The sequence below is a fragment of the Stigmatopora nigra genome, chromosome 20 (genome assembly GCF_051989575.1).
Source record: "Stigmatopora nigra isolate UIUO_SnigA chromosome 20, RoL_Snig_1.1, whole genome shotgun sequence".
Classification (NCBI taxonomy): Eukaryota; Metazoa; Chordata; class Actinopteri; order Syngnathiformes; family Syngnathidae; genus Stigmatopora; species Stigmatopora nigra.
In genome coordinates this window covers 10080418-10099805 of record NC_135527.1, presented here as the reverse complement: position 1 = coordinate 10099805, position 19388 = coordinate 10080418, and the positions used below count along the sequence as shown (strand labels likewise).

The following is a 19388-nucleotide window of genomic DNA, read 5'->3' as shown; positions in this document are numbered from 1 at the left end:
CAAACTAGCCGGCGGACCAATATTGGGCACAATCCACGGGGAAAACCTGGGCGCTACAGTTAGCTTCCTCTGGGAGGTTTGCCGAAGAACGGCGCTGGCGGGGCCCGCCAGCCGCCGTTTTCCCGAAACCATTCAACCCGAGTGGGGATTAGCCAAACGGCGTGTGGGTTTGTGGAAGAGAGCGGGCGGCCGGGGGCTACGCGGCCGTAACCAGATTCCCGCCGGCTTTACGGCTAATCCGTGACACGTTGACCCATTGGCCCAGCGCGCCCGTTAAGTCCCCATATGGGGACCGGCGGATTAGCTGTATAAAAGCGCCGGGCGCCACGAGTCACGGCGCCGTTGCGTTCCACTGTGGCGGCGGGAGCACCTTCTTTTTGGCCTGGGCTCGGGATCCACCAAATATTCTGGGAGATGACCGTCATCAAAAGCGGCCGAGCGTAAGTATCCGGCGTACGGCAATATTTCAACCCCCCCCCAGCCGTCATCCACAGAGGTCTGGTTTCTATGACAGCGTGCCGGCAGTTCCCGTCAAGAACCCCAACGGCTCCAGTCCCGTCCACCCCGCCCTGGCCGGTGAGATGCCGGCGAGCGAGACGTGGCGCCCGGCGTCCCGGCCGGCTCTGAGCACGTTTGTCTGTTCAGGGATAACCGGCATCCTGATGAGCGCGGCGGGGCTTCCCGTGCGCCTGATGCGGCCCCCCAAGCCGGCGCTGCACCCGCCCCCGGTCAACAAGAGCGACATCAAACCCGTGCCGGGCCTGGGCCACTGCTGTCGCAAGACTACCAAGAAGCAGACGCCAGCAGGTGTGTGGAACAGAGAACACCCCAACTGTGGGGAGAGGCTTCTGCTAAACTGTCCACTGTCACAGGTCGGAGCCCCGAAGAGGTGGTCAAGATGTACCTGGACAAGGCGGTGGCCTGGGACCGTGGGCTCATCTTCTCGGTGGGCGCCTCCGGCACGGCGGGCGGGTCGGACACGGTGGTCGGGAACGAGGTGTACCACAAGACCGAGTTTGGCTCCAACGTGACGGGCCGCGGCTACCCCGACCCGGGACACTTGGACGACGTGTTGGACGAGCTGGAGGCTCAGGGCGTCTTCCGAGAGGAGGATGAGGAGGAGGATGAGGAGGAGGATGAGGAGGAGGATGAGGAGGAGGATGAGGAGGATGAGGAGGTCGTGGAGGAATCCCCCGAGGGCCTTGACAATTTAAACGGGGCCGGGAGACGATGACAAGGACGTCACCGTGTCTGGCTTTTGACTGTCACTTGGACGTTGGTAGGAAAAAGTGTCCTCCCTCCGGCCCCCTCTTGTGGGGAATGTGGACCTTTGCTGACCTCTACAGTCACTACTTGGCAACTACATTTCGTGGCCTTGCCATCCGTCCAGTAGTAGCCAGGGGGCGTGGAAACGCCGCTCCTATTTGCAATTTGACCGCTTTCAAGTCATCGGCTGCCGTTGAGTTGGGAGTCCCAGTTATTCGCCTATCCTCCTTTTTAGTCCTTTTTTTTTCTTCTTCCCTTTTTTGCTACGTACGGGTAAACATGGGAAGCACTTTCCTTTCATGTATGCACCTTCTATGTACCCTATCAAAAATAAAACTCACTACAAGTCAGTCCAAATCCCATCGGCAGCTCATCCAGTCGTCGGCGTCAAGTCCTCCCCGAGTGGCCCCTTCCGCTTGCGTCAAATCCGGACTTTTGGCTGATTTCAGTGGTGGTATTGGGGCGGGAAGTGGCGCTAACTTATTTGAAAGCAGGAGCTATTCTACATTTGCAAATACGACATATGTTTCCAGTTTCGAGCCAGCCGTCAGTGGCGCTCCGGTAAATTTCCAAAAGAGTTGAAGGGAAACGTATGCTTGTATTCTCAGTCGAACATCCTTCCAGTCGTCACATGAGAACATTTGTTAAGAGCGGTGCACCATTGAGCTATTTCTCTTGCTATGCTGTACATAACAGACGAAAGCAGCTCATGGTTGGTTTTCAAATGGAAAATGGATAGGAAACTTACCGTGAATGAAAACGGCAAGGATCCATCCCATCGGCGGCCCTTGGCTTTATCTGTAGATTAGTCTGTCTCCTGGATTAACAGTCTGGACGACGTCCCGTTTAAAGCCTGCGACAAGAAGTACAAATGAGCCAGTGGCCTCAACACTTCTTTCCGCGTGGATGGTGACAGCCTGCCCGATCGTAACAGCTTTTTGTTGCGTCTATTTAAATCCCGTTTTAGGTAGAAATGTTGTGCTGCGCTAATGGATGAGCTGGCTATTTAGAAATACCCCGAAAAGCCTGCAGAAATGGCACTTAGTGGTCAATTGGTGGATGGAAGGATGTACAGCACATACACATTGCTTCAAAATATGGACGCTGGGACACATTTTAAGCCTTTCTCACGGGCCTAACTCTGAGTTACGAGAGCAAAATGGCTTTTAAAGCCCGGGTGTAGATAAACAAAAGGCCTCCCCTCCCCCTCCCCCTCCCCCGCCGGCATTTGCGCAGTGGCGACCGCTCGCACTGCCGCCTTTCAGCTAAAAGCTTTTTATGAGGCGGGACGCAAGGGCGAACGGCGGGGCGTGGTCACGGGGAGGGGGGAGGGCCGTCCCCCCCCAGCCGTCGCCGGGGCAACCGTGACATCAGCCGGTGCTAAAAGCTTTTAACTGGATTCCTCGTCCCCTTCGGGCCCCATTTTGAGCGCGGCCGGGAGGGAGGGAGGGAGGGAGGGATGAAGGGGGAGGTGCAAAAGCCGGCCGCAGCCGCCAAAGCCGCCTGCTTGCGCCCGTAAAAGCCTTTCAAATCCACGCCATTTTTAAGGTGCCCAAATGGCGGCGGGCGGGGACGATTTTGGCTATCTCCTGCCGAGCTCGCAGGGCGAGAAGCACCGGCGGGCCCCCAACTGGACCGACGGCGAAATGAAGGCCCTGCTCTACGTCTGGGAGGAGAACCACCAGCAGCTGAAGACCAGCAAAAGGAACGCCAAGGTCTACGAGAGGATGTCGCAGCGCTTCTTCCAGCTGACGGGCGAGCAGCGTTTCAAGGAGGAGATCAAGATGAAGATCACCAACATGTCCTTCCAGTACAGGCGAGAGACAACCCGGGGACAACCCAGGGACAACCCCGGGCGCCGGCCGTCCTTCTCCGAGCGCCGCTCACTCTTTTGTCCGCCCGCAGGCGACTCAAGTCCGTGGCCGCCGAGAGCGGCGAGGCGCCCGACTGGCCTTACTACAAGTTCATCGAGAAGATCCTGGCCAAGCCGCCGGTGGCCAACGTGGCCAACGTGGCCAACGTGGCGGCGACGCCGCCGGCGGCGGCGGGGGGGCCGGGGAGCTGGGCCGAGCCCCGCCCCCCCAGCGGCGCCGGGACTTCCTGGCGGCCCGACCCGGGCCAGCCCTCGGCCCCGTCGGACGAGGCGCCCGCGGGCTTCCTGCCCGAGTACGCGGGCTCCTCGGACGAAATGGAGATCAAGCAGGAGTCGGACTCCGGGAGCTCGGACAGCGAGCCCGCGGCGGGCTCCGGCCAGCGGTAAGCCTTCCTTCCGCAATGCCGTCTTAATAATTTAGCGGGATGGGAGGGCCAGAAGGCCAGCACATTCCAGCACATTTGGAGTGACCGGTCTTCTCACCTGCAGCTCTCACGCCGTTGCCAGGAAGCAGAAGAGAGGCCGGAGTGGGGCGTCCACCAAGCGGCGCAAGCTGCAGCTGATGCAGGCCATGCTGCGGCAACAGAAACGCTCCAACCGGGCCGTGGAGGACACGTGCCGGGAGGTCCGGCGGGCCTTGCACCAGCAGAACCTGCTGCAGGTCCAGTGCATGCAACTGCAGGAGCGCATGATGAACCTTCTGGAGAAGATGATCCTTCCGTCCACGGCGGCTCACAAGAACCAACTGGCCGCTCCAAACGCGTCATCCTCAGATTCTGTCTTCTAAAAAAAAAAAAGGAAACGGGGGGGGGGGGGGGGGGGGGGGGGAGAGAACGCTGGCGTTAGTTTGTGGCGCTTTAACATTAAAGCAAATAGTTTGACAAATGTAGTTTTGGACTGTTCATATTTACATAGCTGCCACGAGGGCTATATCAGTAGTAGCGTTCGTGTTCTTACAATTTCCAACACAACACCTATTTGTCATTTCTCGACAAAAACATTTCATTTGTTGGAGAAAAAACATTAAACGCTGGAAACGCTGGCCACCACATGAATTAAACAACTACACGGAAGTGGATACAGTGCGCAAAAGGTCGCACGTTCGTTCGTGAAACAATCAAATCATCGGACACATTTTCGTAGGAGATGCCTTAATTCAATGTTTCCCTCGAATTAAAAGGCCATTTAAGTCAAATACCCTGCAACTATCGAAAAGCCTGGGCTTCCTGCTTCCGCTATGCCGACGTGGTCAGCCAATAGAATCGCTTTTCTCCGTTCAAATGCAGAGCTCGTCTCCGATTGGACAAACGCGGGGAAAAGACGGAAAAGCTCAGGGGGGGGCGGGAAGGCTGCTGCGTCGTCAAGGCTACCGTCAATGCCGCTTTGTTCGAAGGTCGCTGCGCGTGCGCACCACCGCGGGCTTGTTTATGAGCCATTTGGAGGACACTTCATTCACCACCCCCGTGTATTGTTTGGAATAACTGCCCCGGACAAACTAAACAAAACAAAAAGAAGAATAGGAACAAGACGTGAAATTGTCACATATGGACTTTTGAACCCGTTTGGACTGACTTGGGGGGACATTTATGATGATCCTTTTAGGAGCACTCGACAGCGACTAAGGTAACGCGCAAAAAAGTAGTCGCGTAGTGTACAATAAGGTAGTAATAAAATGGGTGTCGTTGGCGACGCGAAAATGGCGACTGAGGAGAAAACCATAAAACTTCTTTGCCGTGGTTGACTTTTCAGATTTGATATTTGAAAAAAGTCAACCAATGCCAAACGTCTGCTTGTCATTTAAGTGTTTTTATTAAGGGGTGAGCCAGCTGGCACCCCGCTTTAAAGCCCCCACCCCCCGCCCGACCCCCGTGCAGTAAGCCTTTACAGATAACCACATTTTTCCCCCTACATTTCCACTTATTATTTTCGACACCATATTTCACTTTGTGGTGGTGTGTTACTTTGGTTGTTACTATCAAATGAACTTTCCCCCTGAAGCCATTCATGGGACATCAGCCAATCATTCATCTGGTGTCCTTTGGTGTCCTTAAATAATGCTTGGAAATCCCCATGTTCAATGTGCCAAAAGGACGTCGGCCAATCATTTGGTTCCTTTTCTCCGACCGCAGGATGTCGGCGAAAGCCTAGAGCCGGCGGTCCAGATGCGGCTCCCGGAGGGCGCCGATCCGGATACGGCGGCGTCCGGCCAACTGCGCCGCGTGGAGGTGGAGCGCGGCCGGGCGGGCTACGGCTTCACCGTGTCCGGAGAGCGGCCCTGTCTGTTGAGCGGCGTCCTGGAAGGAAGTCCCGCCCACCTGGCGGGACTGCGGCGGGGACAGGGCATCGTGGCCGTGGACGGCGCCGACGTGTCTGGCGCCACGCACGAGGCCGTGGTGCGTCTGATCGGCGGCGCCGAGGGCCCCTTGCGGTTGGTGCTGGCGGTCCTGCCCGACGACCCGCTTCTGACCGGCCCAAAGAGGCTGGGGGCGCCGTGCCGCTCGCTGGCCAAGAAGCAGAGGCCCCTGTCGGAACCGGACATGCGGCGTCGGCGGCTGGAGATCTCGGCGGGTGGCGGCGGCGGCGGCCATGACGGCGGCGGTGGCCAGAGCGCTCCGGGCCGCAAGCTTCCCAACGGCACTCTGGTGGTGGGCTACCTGAGCTCCACAGAGCTGATCCTGAACACGCGGCTCTCGGAGGAGCACGGCCTGAAGTCCATCCGGGAGCGGATCCGCCAGCTGGGCACCGAGCAGGACACGCACACGCTGGTGGTCATGACGCTGACGGGCGACTGCGTGCGGCTGCGCGACGACGCCGGGGCCGTGCTGGCCGCCTTCCCCGCCGAGAACCTGCTCCTGGGGGCCCCCTGCGCCGAGGACCCCCGTTTCTTCTGCCTGGTGACCAGCGCCCACGTCAGCCGGGGCCGCCTGCCGCAAGACGGGCCCCTGAGGGCCTCCTGCCACGTCTTCTACATCGACCCGGAGCTGGCCCGGCACCGGGAGCACGCCGGGATCGCCGGGCGCTTTGGCCTGGACTGCGCCCCGGATCCCCGCGCCCCCGCCACCTGCCCGGAGTTCCCCCGGGCTCCGCCGGACGTGCTCCGTTTGGTCACGCCGCTGTATGGCGACATGGGGGGCGCGGTGGAGAGGCTGCGGGCCAAGCTGGAGACGGAGACGGGCCGGGGGAACGTGGGCGCGGGTGGCCCGGGGAGGAGCCACGGCCCCGAGGAGGCGGTGGCCTCTCTGTGGGACCGTCCCAAGTCCCCGGACGGCGTCCCGGACGGCGTCCCGCCCGACGGGCCCGGGCGGCAGCCGGAGACTCTCTCCGAGTGGCTGGCGGGGCCCGACTCGCTGACGGAGTTTTACGGGGGTCCCCCGCCCCAGCTCCGGTTCCGATTCAAGCCCCCACCCCCGTTGGCACCTTGGGCCGGAGTGGACGAGGTCTGGGAAGAGCCCCCCAAGGCCGGCCGGAGCTGGTTCTCCAAGTCCAAATGGGCCAGATCCGCCAACGGCGACCCGGAGACCCGGGGGACGACGTCCAACGGTGGCGAGCGGAAGCCGGCACCCCCGAGGGGCCGGGTTCCCCCGGACGGGTATGGGTCTGTGGAGATCTTCCCCATGATGCCCCCCAAAGAGGAGTGGACCCAAGCCTTCGCCGAGCGCAAGAACCACGTGAGTCCTCCTCCGGGCCTCTTTTTGATTTGGACTTTTCTCCTAGTAAAACAAAAGAGTTTCAATTGAGATATTTCGTTCCTCTGGAGATCATTTTCATGATCCTCCCCAAAATATACATGCCATGTAATATTCCAATGATTTCCCCCCTTAATAGAAAAAAGACAACTTCTCATGCAATACCTAATTTGTCCACAGGAGGTAACTATAGCTCCGTTTAGGAAAAGGCACCATCACCGTATTTGTCCATTTATCATGAGGCAAATGTGCAGTACGTGTAGCAAGTCGATGTTATGGTCTATAAGTCTATGTCACGAGGCCCGTGTACTTGTCCGTTTGTGACAAGCCTCCGCAAACAAAAAACCAAAAAATCTCCCGGTCCGGGGAGTTTAGTATCCGCGCCGTATTGTCTTTTTTCAGTGACAGCTAAAATGTCAGCCATAGCTTGTGTTTTTGGAGCCTCGCTTCTCGGTGGGAACAAGGTCACACGCGTGGTCGTTAACAGCGCCACGCTTTGCCGTCTCTCGACAGAGCTCCAGCTTTTGGGGACTGGCGGGACTCCGCGCCTCTAGACGACGCCGCCACCGCACCGTCAAGCGCCTGGCTCGATCCCTGGACGACCTGGAGGTAAGCGCCGTTGACGGTGGGACGGACGGGGTGGCTTTCCTTAGCCGGCCGGGGGAGGCCTAAGTGGCCACCGGGCCAGGACCACGTGCTGCGTTGCTTGCGGCGTCCCCATCTTCCAAATGACTTCATTCCACCCGTGTGGCGTGCTTTAAGACGGGCCCGGTGCTTGGTGACACCCCCCTTCGCGGGGGCGGGGAAGAAGCGGCTTGAAGAAGACACGGGGGCGGGAGGTAAACACGGAGGAGGAATTTACCACCGCCAAAAAAGCCAGAGAGAGAGAAAGAGAGAGAGAGAGAGCCAGAGAGAGGGGGAGGGACGGAGACGCCGGGAAATTAAGGAAGCAGAAAGAGCCGGGGTTCCAGGCTGCTGGGACGGGGAAGTAGAGAGAGCCGCCCAGCCGCCCAGCCGGCCGGCCGGGAGGGGGTTCCAGGTTGCTGCCGGGATCTTTGCGCCAATGGAGCCGTTGGAGCGCCATTCATGGAGCTCGGCGTGACACTCCACTCTGTAAGTCTTGATTTTCTTGGACTCGGGGACAGAATTTCCTTCCGTCTGGCCCATGGGACGGATCGTGCCGGCCGTCCGTGGCTTTGTTGAGCGGGAGAAGAATTACGCCGGCCGTCTGATTGTTGGGGGGGGGGCTCAATGTGGGGAGCGCGTTCCGTTACTTGCCGGGCCTTTGGCGGAATCCAATATCAGATGACTTGATGCCCAATTGGCATGGCTTTGGCATTTCAAATCCTGCCATGTTTCTTGATATTCCTTTGTCTTCTTCCAAAGGAATAAATCACTTTGGCGAGGGAGGGAGGGGGGAGGGCTTTGCTTCTTTCAAGCACTTTTTATGAGGGAGGGCTTTTTTTTCTTCTTCTCCGCCCTTCCGGCCCATGAGACGGCGGGACCTCAAGTCGGGAAGCCAACCCTCCTGGCCGATTGGCCCTCGGCGGGACGGGGGCACCAGTCGCTGGGATAATTACACGTGTCGGGTTTCCACTCCATTTGGGGGGCGTTTTGTTGTTGTTCTTGTCATTTTGAAAAAAAAAAATTAGGAGCAAAATAGCAACACGAGGGTGCGGTCACTTCACGTGGTCCCCAGGGCCGGCTGGCTAGGAACCGTGGGGAGCGCTCATTTTACAGAGGTCGTTGCGCCCCCCGTGTGGCCATGGAAGCCCATTTCAATGCGGTGGGGGGGTTGGACGCCGGCCGCTGCGAGCCGGTCTTGGCTTTGGTGGAGCCCAAAAAGTGAAGAAACATTTTCAATGGAATCTTAGGGCAAAACAAAAAGGGGAAAAACTTGTGGTAGCGTGGGAAAGTGCACATATTCAGAGAATGAAATGGCATTACTTTGGAGGAGGAGGAGGAGGAGGAGGAGGAGGAGGGAACCCCCCCCCCCCCCCCCCCCCCCAGTCTTATCGCAGCGGTGGCGGCATCTCTTCTCCCCCAAAAGGAAGTGGCCTTGATGTTATTTTGGTCGGTGGCGGATAACGCCGGCGACGAGCCGGCTCCGTACATCATGAGGCGCGACCCCTCGGCCTTCTCTGACCGCACGCGTTAAATGTGCCTTTCTCACCCCACAGTCCAAATGGGGGTGCTTCCAAAATCCGGCACATAAAAGGCGCCACCGACTTCATATGGTTGCAATTTATCCCCATGGCTTTTTTTTTTTCCTTTTCCGACCGAGAGCCCAGTGCTTGCATGGAAAGGGGGGGGGGGGTGGTTTCGTGAGGGGGGGTGGCGAGTCCCCGTCAACGTCGGATAGACGGCGTGGACGACGGGGCGGTTGCCCAGAGATCCTTGTAGGTCCGGTCTATGTCAAATTTCAGGTTTTCCCCTCCCTCTCTACCCTTCCTTCGACTTGCACAGACACGGTGGGCCGGGCGGACGGGCGGTCTTTGGGCGGGCGTCAGGCTTTGGGCGGGGAGCGCTCGCTCAGGTATGCGCGCGCGCGCAACTACTCTGCCGAGTTGTCGGGGAAAACAATGAGCCTCAAAAAGAGGCTTTCTTTCAAGAGGACGTGGAACTTTAACGCCGTAAGTAAGGCATTTCAACTTTCCTCCCCCCTCCAGCTCTTCTCTTTTTTGGGTCGAGTCAGCAGTTTTTCTTGCGGTTCACCCCAACACTCGCAAACCACTCTTTGGAGGGGGGGGGGCTCTGTTCTATGGTTCTTGGTTCAGCCAGCGACGCTTTTTGGGAATACCAAGAGAGACGGCGTGTCCAGACAAGTCTTGGCGAAATGCTGTCTTTTGCGCCGGCGCCTTTTCTACAAGTCTATGTTTGCGGTCACCTGAGCTATTAAAAGCTGCTCCAAATTTGGGGAAACATGACATCACCACACCGCCGTGGCTTTTTTTTTCTTCCTCAGAAGCTACGGCTAGTTTGAGCTGGAGCTTGGTCTTTGTTTTTTCTGGTCGGGGGGGGGGGGGGGGTCAAAGAGACACGCAGATGGTCGGCCCGCCTTTGCTTCAAAGCGCCCAGGCGCAAGGAGGGGCCTCGGGGTGGAACCCGGCAGCTGGAGGCTTGTAAAAAATAAAAAATAAAAAAAAAGGCCTCGCTGGAGCGGAGCGCACATGTGGCCGGCCGGCCGGCTGGCGTTGCTTTGGAAAGAGGGCGGCCTCTCACCCCCATCTTTCTTTCTTCTCTTTCAGTCGGCGGCTTCCTCGGACGGCGGTGAGTACGAGTCCAATCGGCGTGAAGCGGGGGGGCCGGCGGCCGAGCCTTCCGTCATCCGTGGGAATTCGGCGGTCGACACCCGGCCGCGGCGGCCCACCCAGACGGCGGACCACCCTGACGGCGGACCACCTTTGCCCCCGCAGACTACGGCGGCGTGCAGTTGCAGGGATGCTGCAGCCGCGACAGCCTGGACAGTAACGGCAGTCTGGCGGCCGGACGGCGGCGGCGGGGGATACCGGAAGGGGGCGCGGCCGGCTGGGCCGCCTGCTTCGAGGGCCTCCTCCAGGACCCCGTGGGCGTCCGCTACTTCTCGGTAAGCGGCCCGAAAGGGCGCTCCCCATGCGGTGGCGGCGGTGGCGGCGGCGGCCGATGCTAAGTTGTCGTGCCGTCCGTCTGGGCAGGAATTCCTCAAGAAGGAGTTCAGCCAGGAGAACATCTTGTTCTGGCAAGCCTGCGAATACTTTGGCCGCGTTCCCGCCAGCGACAAAAAACAGGTGAGTGGCGGCTACGCGTGACCGGCGACATCTACACGATTGGCGGCACCTTGCCTCTCACGCGGCAGCTGTCCCGGAGAGCCGGCGAGATTTACGACAGCTTCCTGTCCAGCCGGGCCACCATGCCGGTCAACATCGACAGCCAAGCCCAGCTGGCCGACGACGTCCTCACGTCCCCCAGACCCGAAATGTTCAGGACGCAGCAGCTGCAGGTAAAGGTTGGGACGGAGGAGTGGGAGGAGCTCCATCATTTCTGGGACGGGTTTAAGCTCACTGCCGCCGCCGCCGCCGCCGCTTCCGTCTGTCGCCAGATCTTCAACCTGATGAAGTTTGACAGCTACTCCCGTTTCCTCAAGTCCTCCCTCTACCGGGAGTGCTTGCGCGCCGAAGCCGAGGGCCTGCCCTTGCCGGATCCCTACCAGATCCCCTGCAGTCCGGCGCCGTCCAAGCACAGCGCCGGCTCGGACCGCTCCGCCGTTTCCACTCCCAAGAAGGTGCTTTGGGGTGACCGGGGGAGGGGTACGCGGCCTTTTGACGGGCGGAAGGCCTCACGTCCGTGGTGGCCGCCGCGCAGGACTGCGGGAAGGCGCGGCCCGGCGGCGGAGGCGGCGGCTCGCTCAACGAGGACGGCAGGGACGAGAGCGGCGAGAAAAAACGGGGCATTTTCTTCTCGTGGTCTCGCAACCGCAGCTTTGGCAAGGGTCCCAAGAAGAAGGAGGTCGGCGAGTTAGGTAAGAGCGCCACCCCGGGCGGTCACGCCCAAGCTCTCCACGCCACTTTAAACGTGGCTCCGCCCCAACGCGCAGACTATTGGGCCGGTCACGGGCGGAGGGAGTCGCAGGGCTCCTTGTCGTCTAGCGCCAGCCTGGACACGGCGGCGTCCTGCTCGGCCGGCAAGACGGAGGAGGTAAGATTGTGCCGGGCGAAGCGGGGTCACTCTGGCCAGCCCCCCTCTGAGCCGGCCGGCCGGGGGCCCCGACTCCTCCCTTTCAGCCGTCCCCGAGACGCTGCAAGGTGACGCTGCCCGACGGCTCCCGCTCGTCCGTGGCCCTGCGCCCGGGCGCCTCCGTGCGAGACCTCCTCCAGGTCGTGTGCGCCGGCGTCGGCGTCAACGTGGCGGCGGTGGACCTCTTCCTGGTCGGGGGGGAGAAGGTGAAGGGAAAATGCGCTCTCCCGGCCCCCAGCCCCCTCGGGGCTGACGCCGTTGCATTTTCTTTCTCTTAAAGCCTTTGGTTTTGGACCAAGACTGCGTGACCCTGAGCTCGCGAGAGCTGCGACTGGAGAAGAGGACCCTGTTTCGGTGCGCCCCGCCCCGGTGGCCGATGGCACGTCGGCACGTTCGCCCTCAAGCGGCCTTTTTTTTTTTCCCTCGCTTCAGGCTGGACCTGGTTCCCATCAACCGCTCGGTGGGGCTGAAAGCCAAACCGGGAAAGCCCGTGGCCGAAGTTTTACGTCCGGTGGCGGCCAAGTACGGCCTCCCGCTGGCCGAGCTGGTGGTGAAAATAGTAAGTGCTCTGTTGGTTGGGTCGTGTGCTTTTGGCTGGGTTAGGGTCGAATGGGCTCACTGAATGGCTAACTGCTCTGTCGCAGGCGGGCCGGACGGAGCCGTTGGACTTGGGAGCCCCCGTCTCTACTCTGGACGGCTTGCGGGTGGTGCTGGAGCGGGGCCACGCGCCTTTAGCCCAAGGTATCGAATGGGAGCAAAGCAAGGGGGCGGGGGGTCTTTTCCTGAAGTGCCTCTTTTGGTCATGCTAAGTGGATGGAAGGATTTCCATTTGAAAGGTTGCCTCGCATGACAACAAGAAAAATGGCTAACCACGGGGACTAACCACTAAAAAGCCACCATTGTCTTTCGCCAGAGGCGTCCGAGAGCACTCACCTGAAAAAGTCGGCGCCGCCCGGGAGCCTTTCGGCGACAGTGAGTCCGTCTCCTTCACGCTGGGGGGGGCCTTGTCTGGGCTGGGCTGGGCTGGGGGCTTTTTCCCACTCACTCTGACCCGGAGCTGGCTCTCTCTATCTCTCTCTGTTTCTCTCGCACGCTGGCCGGTCGTCGTTACGTCTGCAGGGAGAGTCCCGGAGGTGGGCCACGCCCGAGGAGGTTGGCGGGAGAGAGTCCGGAGCGGACTCGGCGCTCCCTGGCCAAAAGAGAAACCAGAAAAAGATTAATGTAGACGAAGCCGAAGGTAACGCTGCCCCTCGCCTATCGGCCGGCGTCAGCCACCCGTGCGCCGTCCCTTTCCGGTGGGAATGCCGCATTCCCACTTCAAACGGACGGAACGCAGACGGAGAGAAAAAGCCGTGGCCCCCGCCCCGCTAGGCCTCCGCCACTGCCCGTCGCAAGAGAGCCACCTCCTTCCCTTTGGTGTTGCGCGCTCGCTTGGTGGCTCGCCGTCGTCCGCCGTCGTCCGCCGTCGTCCGCCGTCTTCATCCCGCCAGAATCCTCGAGCCGTTTTTTTTTGTTTGTTTTTTTTCCCCCCCGCTCAGAATTGTTGGAGCTGCTGAGTCGGGCGCAGAGCAGCCGGGCGGACGACCAACGCGGCCTGCTGAGCAAAGAAGACTTGGTGCTCCCCGATTTCCTGCGGCCCCCCTCCCCGGAGCCCCCGAGGCCACGTCGGCAGAACGCCGGCCGCCCCCAGAGTCCCGGGTCCCCGCCGGCGTCCGGCCGGCCGCCCCTCGGCGCCCGGCCCCGCCTCCGTCCGGCGGAGGAGGAGGAGGAGGACGGCGGGTCGCCGTTGCCGGCCTTCCCGTCGCCCGTGCCGTCCCTGGAGGGGAGCCTGCCCGAGGCCAACTTCACCCCGCCGCCTCTTCCGCTTCTTCCGCCGACCTGCCCCGGAGCCCGAGACGCAGAGGCAAAATCCCGTCCAGGTGTGTGTGCGGCCAAAGTTCCTTTGGGGGGAAGGCCGACGGCCCGCGGGGCAAATGGACGTCCGATTGGCCCCAACGGGGAGGCGGATGCTGGCGGATTTGGAGATTGAGAGCCCTTTGCCAGGCCTTCTTCTTTTGGCTTCCGTGGCCTCCGTTTGGACCAGCCAATCCACGGCGTGTACTCGTCTTTCTGGGAATAAAAGCTCGGCCGTCGCTCGGTCTCCTCCCGCCCCCACATCCTGATTTCCCGGCGTCCCGGTCCGCTCTCCGATGGAATAGTTTGGAGGCCGCTTTAGACTCTCCAAAAAGTCGTTAGCCGGGAAACCCATTTGACAGCAATGAGAGAAGAGTTACCGAGGCGTATATATCGAGAGGCAAAAAGCAATTGAATGGCGGGCCGTATTTTACAAACAATGTCATCAAGATGGACCCACCGTGGATTTAGACAAGAAAGCGGATGGCGTGACCCAAACTTGGCCACCTACTTACTATACGAGCAGGGTCATCAGCTACAAGGGAACATTCTCTTTGGCCGCTAGAGGGCGACATCGCACAGGCAAAAGCCCAGCCGGGTTCAATCAACTAGTGACGAAAGATCATGCCAAGTTGTATTTACTCCATTCCTAAAATACAGGAATCGTTTTTAAAAAGGACCCAAAATGTAATGCGATAGACACACACAGTGTATATATCTATAGAGAAGTTGCAATCTGACACAAAAAGCATATCTATCAATCCAAAACGCTTGGATGATCCTTTAAAAAAAAACGATACGATTCAACACAGTCTGCAAAGTCAGCAAAATTGCTCTCCCCCAAAAAGTGAGCGCACGTGCCGTGTGACGAACCATTTGGACGCACTTCCTGATTACACAATCCCCACGCACCGCGTCACCCTCTTCTGGATGGAGGTCAGCTGTCGGAGAGCCACCCGGCCACTTGCGCAACACCGGACGGAGGATGCCCCCCACCCCCAGTCCCAGCAAACGCCTTTCAACTCCCTCAAAACACAATTTGTCCGCTTGGAGGGAGGGGTGGGGGGGGGTAAAAAAAGTTTTGGAGAAAGGGCAGTTGCGTTTGTTTTTGCCAGTCAACGTGCCTTTTTTTTCTTCTTCTTTCCTTCCAGGTGGTGCCGAAGAGAGGGAGCCCGGGGGGGAGCACCCGGAGCCGGGCCCCAGCTTGCGGGGCTACGCGGCCCAGCTGCGCCAGTGCCAGAGCCGGATGAGCGCGGCCCGCCGGGGGCCCTCCGGGGGCCCGGACGACCCCCGACGGACTCCCCCCGGCCCGGAAGACCTTTTCAAAGCCACCGTGGTCTAACTGTTGCACTTTGGCCAGGCCCAAAAAAGGCCACCATGAAGGACGGACATTCTCGCCGGCGAGGGGGGGAAGCATTCGTGCGCCGTTGCCGTCAAAAGGAGAGAAAGGCAAAGCGGTGTGCCGTCAGTCAGCGGACGGACAAAAGTGCTTTTGGCAAAAACTGACTGCAAATGGGGGAGCGAAATAAGACGGCTAACAATGAGGCACGCCTTGTTTGCTTCCAATCTAGTTAACATTCCCAATAGTAAAATGACTCCTCCCGAGAAATCTTGTTTGACTTTTTTTTTAAACAAAACCCTTGAAAAGGGTCTTCTGGTCGGGTCCACCCCGCCTCCCTCCGATTGAGCAATTTGGACTGGGTTCGACTCTGGGGGCGGGCCGTCGGGCGGCGTGCGAGGACGACGACGACGATGACGCAAAGGCTGGCCCCCACGCGGGACAGGATCCAACTTGCGCGGCGCAGAGAGCCTTAAAAGTTGGGCGCGTGACGTGACAGGCGCTTTCCTCTCCTCTTCTTTTTTTTTCTCTTCCTCCCGTTTGGAATCCCCGGCCGACTGCGGCGGATCGCCCGTGCCGACGCATACTTGCGACATGACACAAGCGTTCTTCCTTTTCCTCCCGCTTGCTCTCTGCGTGCCGGCGGTGAGTGAAAGGCGCGACGCTGCGGGGAACGTGGGAGGAAAAGGGGGCACATCTGGGCTGCTTTTTCTTCCTTCTCCCCAGGTGACCATCTCCAACCAGACGGACGCCAAGGGTCCCCGAGGTAACCTGACCCGATTACGTGCCGGCCGCTCTTGTCCCGTCCGTCCTGGCTGCTTTTTCTTTTTGCGCAACTCCCGCTCTGTCCGCTGACGACTCCATTGGCGTTACGTGCGTTGACGTCCTTTGGCTATTGAAACGGAATGAGTGAGAAGGGGATAGGGGGGGTCAAGTGGAAGGAACGCAGATGGAGTTCTCTATTTGGCACGTGACAACTTGAAGGCGATGCAAACGTCCTTTCCCCCTCTCCCCGCAGTCGTCACCACCGGCGGCCAAGAGTGCGCGCTGCCATTTCGCCAAGGCGGCCAGATTCATCACGGCTGCGTCCGCGTCCTGGCCTCCAGACCCTGGTGAGAATGTCCTAGAAAAGGCCATCCCCGCCCGTGGGCGTGGCGCTCAAGTATGTGGCGCCTTTACCCGCAGGTGCTCTCTGACGGCCAATTTTGACCGAGACCGCCAGTGGGGGTTCTGCGCCCAGGAGCCGGGGCCGCCCAACGGTGAAGGCCTCGCCCTTTCCGCGGCCCTAGCCGCTTCCGGCGGCTGACCCTCCGACCCCCTTTTCTACCAGAAGGATCCCGATCGGCGGCGGGTGCGGTCCGGCCGTGGCGACGGGCGGGCCATCCGTGTGGCTGTCAGAACGGCGGTCGGTGCCAGGCGACGGCGGCGGCGGCGGCAGAGTGCTCCTGCCCGGCGGGCTTTTCTGGGAGTTTTTGCCAGCACCGTGAGTGAATCGAGGGTCCCCTTCCCAAGCCGAAGATGCTTAAAATCAAGGGTCCACTTTTCTTCTTTCAGAGCGCTGCTACGAAAGCGGCCACCTGCGCCATTACCACGCCGGACAGTCTTGGGGCCGCATTCACCTGCGCACCGTGGAGCAGTGCACCTGCGTCGGCGGCGGCGGCGGCGGCGAGGTGCGGTGCCGGCCCGCCCGCTACACGGGTGAGTCTCGGTGCAAGCGGTCCGGGCCCCTCCCTACATTTTCATCCCTGTGGATGAATGCCAAGAGCAGATGACTCACGGTGACTAAGCCAGGGGGAAATGGGACACGCCCGGCAGGGTGTCCGTGGTCGTGCTCACGCTGCGCTGACGCGGGGCGGGGCGGGGCGGGCGGGGCCCCACGCAAAACCCACTTTGCTTTCCTCGTCCAGCCTGCCTCTCCAACCCGTGCCAGAACCAGGGGCGGTGCCGGACCATCGCCACCACGGGCGAGAGTGTGTGCCACTGTCGCCGTGGCTACGGAGGACCCCGCTGTAGCCTGGGTGAGCGCCACCGCCGCCGCCACCGCCGCCACCGCCATTGGCCGTGCCCCGTTCTAGCGCCAGGCGCCTTCTCCAGAGCCGGAGAGCCGGTGCTACGAGGGGCGGGGCGCCGCCTACCGCGGCCTGGCGTCCACGGCGGCGTCCGGCGCCCCCTGCCTGCCGTGGGATTCGGAGCTGCTGTACGACGAGCTCCACCTGGGCACGGTGCGCCACGCCGCCCTCAAAGGCCTGGGGCAGCACGCCTATTGCAGGTAGGCGGCGGCGCGCTAATCGGACCGGCTACTTTTTCCACGGCCAACCGATGGCGCGCCGGTGAGCGCAGGAATCCCGACGGAGACCAGAAACCGTGGTGCTACACGTTGAGCCGGAGCGCCATCTCGTGGGAGTACTGCGCCGTGCCGCCCTGCAAGGCGCGAGTGTGTGAGTGGCATTGGGGGTAGAGGGGGTTACCCCCAGTGTTTTGCCCCATCCAATCCAAACGCAGCAATAACAGCCACCACTGGGGGCAGTCTCCTCTCGCAGGACCAAGGCGGCCAAGGCCAAGGCCACGTGCGGGAAAAAACACAAGAAGAGGCCGCCGGCGGCGGTACGGGGCCGGATCATGGGAGGCAGCGCGGCCCTGCCCGGCGCCCATCCTTGGATGGCGGCCATTTACATCGGGGGCGACGACTTTTGCGCCGGGACCTTGATCGCCTCCTGCTGGGTGCTGTCGGCGGCGCACTGCTTCTTCCGCAAGTAGGTGTGCCGCCGAGGCGGCTGCCTTTTTTGAGGCCGTTTGGAAAAGAGTCTCTTTTGGACGGGGTGCGAGCAGCCCCCCCAAGCGGGACGTTCGCGTGGTCCTGGGCCAGCACCTCTTCAACGTCAGCGGTCCGGAATCGCGCTCCTTCGCCGTGGACAAGTACGTCCTCCCCAAACGCTTCTCCGTCTTCAACCCCACGCGCCACGACATCGGTAAGGCGGGGAGGGGCGGGCCCAGGGCGAGCGCACGAGGGTCACCCGGCCAAAGCCCTATTAAAAAAGGCCTTTCCATGCAGTTCTGGTCAAGCTGAAGAAGCAAAACGGGCGTTGCGTCAAGCGGACGCCGTTCGTGGGGCCCATCTGCCTCCCCGACGGCGGCGTGGCCTTCCCCGACGGCTACTGCTGTTCCATCAGCGGCTGGGGGCACGTGCACGAAGGTGAGTGTCACGTGTAGGCGTGGCTACACGCCACACACAACGCAAGCGAGGTGGGGACAAAACCAGCGGACAGGCCGTTGCCATGAAAAGGCAAATCTAATATGGGAGAGCCCGCTGTGATGCAAAGGTTAATGACTGCCGTCCCATTGAGTGCCAATGAACCCCCACCCCCAGGAGACAATAGGTATTCCAACCTGCGGGAGGCGGGCGTCAGGCTGATCCGCCACGAGGACTGCAGAAAGCCCGAAGTGTACGGCGACCACGTCACCGGCGACATGATTTGCGCCGGCATCCGCGGCTGCGTGGACGCCTGCCAGGTGAATTGGACGTCTGGCGGCCCGGTCGGCGTTCCGTGCCGGTCCGACCGGAGCCGCTAGCGCGCTTTTTCTTCTCCAGGGGGACTCCGGGGGCCCGCTAGCCTGCGCCAAGGACGGCGTCCACTTCCTGTACGGGATCGTCAGCTGGGGGGACAAGTGCGAAGCGTCGGGAAAACCGGGCGTTTACACCAAAGTGGCCAACTACGTGGACTGGATCAATTCCGTCATCCGACGGACGGCTCCCAAGACGTGAATGAAAACAAACGCTCCGGGACGTCCACTTGTTTCGATTCGGGCTCAAATGACGGGCGGACCGGGGACCAACGACAAGTTTCTTCTACCACCCTCACGGAGAAGGGGACGAGAGCGGCGTGGAAAACCCGATGAAACTATCCATTACACCTGATCCTAATTTGCTTTTAAAAAGGTCAAAGCAGAACAAAGATATCGTACATAGCTGCACTTCTAATGTTTACTCCATTTAAAGACATCCATCTTGTTTCATAATACATCAAATTGCCGAAACGCATACCTGTCAACCTCGAACCATTTGTGATCTTACCAAATTTTGTTTTCGCCCTTACATATATGTATAAATACATGGAAAATCTTACCACTTTACTTTACCAGACCAGAAACAGCTGATCAAATGAAAGTAAACATAAACAAGGGAACAGGAAACGGAAATCACATGGTGAAAGTGTTACAAAACGAAATGTTTATCATGATCTTTTTTTTTTAGCCAATCAGAGGCGCCGGTACATATATCACTTGGCAGACATGCGTTTCCGGGAAGAAACAATGGCGGATGGTGAAAAATGGCTAGAAAGTGCCTTAATTTATTTTTTTTTCTCAAAATCACCGTTTAGCGTACCATTTTCATGTGTACAGCGTACCAATATAAAAATGGGCTTTCAGTTGTACCAATTACGGCGAGAACGTACCAGTTGACAGGTATGGAAACGTGATTCAATTCAGCCCTTTCCATTTGTTATTGTTCCCCGTGGAATCAATAACGAGGGTGTCCGCCAGAGGGAAAGTCTCCCTATGACTTAAGAGAACAAAATGGCATTTACATAGCGAGACTGTCGCCTGGCGGACGTTTTTG

The 19388-nt window shown here is 59.9% G+C and overlaps 4 protein-coding genes across 8 annotated transcripts; all 4 read left to right on the top strand.

Annotated features, from left to right (window-relative positions):
* The first annotated feature begins 300 nt into the window (after positions 1-300).
* Positions 301-1616, top strand: LOC144213596 (E3 ubiquitin-protein ligase DTX4-like). Its single transcript, XM_077742140.1, has 4 exons — positions 301-440; positions 515-576; positions 646-807; positions 873-1616. The coding sequence occupies exons 1-4, from the start codon at positions 415-417 to the stop codon at positions 1232-1234; spliced, it is 612 nt and encodes a 203-aa protein (XP_077598266.1). The 5' UTR covers positions 301-414; the 3' UTR covers positions 1235-1616.
* A 1120-nt stretch (positions 1617-2736) lies between these two features.
* Positions 2737-3926, top strand: msantd1 (Myb/SANT-like DNA-binding domain containing 1). The gene is made up of 3 exons (XM_077742693.1): positions 2737-3082; positions 3172-3522; positions 3629-3926. The coding sequence occupies exons 1-3, from the start codon at positions 2823-2825 to the stop codon at positions 3924-3926; spliced, it is 909 nt and encodes a 302-aa protein (XP_077598819.1). The 5' UTR covers positions 2737-2822.
* A 592-nt stretch (positions 3927-4518) lies between these two features.
* LOC144213591 (regulator of G-protein signaling 12-like) lies at positions 4519-15040 on the top strand. Of its 3 annotated transcripts, XM_077742130.1 has the most exons (18): positions 4522-4762; positions 5269-6807; positions 7339-7434; positions 10074-10095; positions 10242-10411; positions 10500-10592; positions 10661-10804; positions 10904-11086; positions 11167-11323; positions 11399-11499; positions 11586-11744; positions 11819-11892; positions 11971-12097; positions 12183-12279; positions 12452-12510; positions 12658-12775; positions 13077-13457; positions 14583-15040. In XM_077742130.1, exons 2-18 carry the CDS (start codon positions 5302-5304, stop codon positions 14771-14773), a joined length of 3678 nt encoding a protein of 1225 aa, XP_077598256.1. In that variant the 5' UTR covers positions 4522-4762; positions 5269-5301; the 3' UTR covers positions 14774-15040. The 3 variants fall into 3 exon arrangements, with proteins under 3 accessions (XP_077598257.1, XP_077598255.1, XP_077598256.1); XM_077742129.1 differs by having other exon boundaries at positions 4521-4762; positions 11167-11499; XM_077742131.1 differs by lacking the exons at positions 12658-12775; positions 14583-15040 and having other exon boundaries at positions 4519-4762; positions 11167-11499; positions 13077-13242.
* Positions 15041-15134: 94 nt separating this feature from the next.
* On the top strand, positions 15135-18801 carry hgfac (HGF activator). Of its 3 annotated transcripts, XM_077742137.1 has the most exons (14): positions 15135-15415; positions 15497-15536; positions 15789-15882; positions 15956-16029; positions 16101-16253; positions 16325-16468; positions 16678-16788; positions 16865-17039; positions 17111-17208; positions 17298-17523; positions 17600-17739; positions 17823-17963; positions 18138-18280; positions 18360-18801. In XM_077742137.1, exons 1-14 carry the CDS (start codon positions 15365-15367, stop codon positions 18531-18533), a joined length of 1764 nt encoding a protein of 587 aa, XP_077598263.1. In that variant the 5' UTR covers positions 15135-15364; the 3' UTR covers positions 18534-18801. The 3 variants fall into 3 exon arrangements, with proteins under 3 accessions (XP_077598263.1, XP_077598262.1, XP_077598261.1); XM_077742136.1 differs by having other exon boundaries at positions 15135-15536; positions 16104-16253; XM_077742135.1 differs by having other exon boundaries at positions 15135-15536.
* Positions 18802-19388: the final 587 nt, after the last annotated feature.

Bases quoted from the DNA above. Each gene is read 5' to 3' on its own strand.
- LOC144213591 (XM_077742129.1), top strand. From the start codon at position 5,302: ATGCGGCTCCCGGAGGGCGCCGATCCGGATACGGCGGCGTCCGGCCAA. The intron at 10,412-10,499 runs GTAAGCGGCCCG...CCGTCTGGGCAG, and splicing joins TGGGCGTCCGCTACTTCTCG to GAATTCCTCAAGAAGGAGTT. The intron at 11,893-11,970 runs GTGCGCCCCGCC...CCCTCGCTTCAG, and splicing joins GAGAAGAGGACCCTGTTTCG to GCTGGACCTGGTTCCCATCA.
- hgfac (XM_077742135.1), top strand. From the start codon at position 15,365: ATGACACAAGCGTTCTTCCTTTTCCTCCCGCTTGCTCTCTGCGTGCCG. The intron at 17,040-17,110 runs GTAGGCGGCGGC...CGGTGAGCGCAG, and splicing joins GGGCAGCACGCCTATTGCAG to GAATCCCGACGGAGACCAGA. The intron at 17,524-17,599 runs GTAGGTGTGCCG...GGGTGCGAGCAG, and splicing joins GCGCACTGCTTCTTCCGCAA to CCCCCCCAAGCGGGACGTTC.
- LOC144213596 (XM_077742140.1), top strand. From the start codon at position 415: ATGACCGTCATCAAAAGCGGCCGAGC. The intron at 441-514 runs GTAAGTATCCGG...TTTCTATGACAG, and splicing joins GTCATCAAAAGCGGCCGAGC to CGTGCCGGCAGTTCCCGTCA. The intron at 808-872 runs GTGTGTGGAACA...CCACTGTCACAG, and splicing joins CAAGAAGCAGACGCCAGCAG to GTCGGAGCCCCGAAGAGGTG.
- msantd1 (XM_077742693.1), top strand. From the start codon at position 2,823: ATGGCGGCGGGCGGGGACGATTTTGGCTATCTCCTGCCGAGCTCGCAG. The intron at 3,083-3,171 runs GCGAGAGACAAC...GTCCGCCCGCAG, and splicing joins AACATGTCCTTCCAGTACAG to GCGACTCAAGTCCGTGGCCG. The intron at 3,523-3,628 runs GTAAGCCTTCCT...TCTCACCTGCAG, and splicing joins GCGGCGGGCTCCGGCCAGCG to CTCTCACGCCGTTGCCAGGA.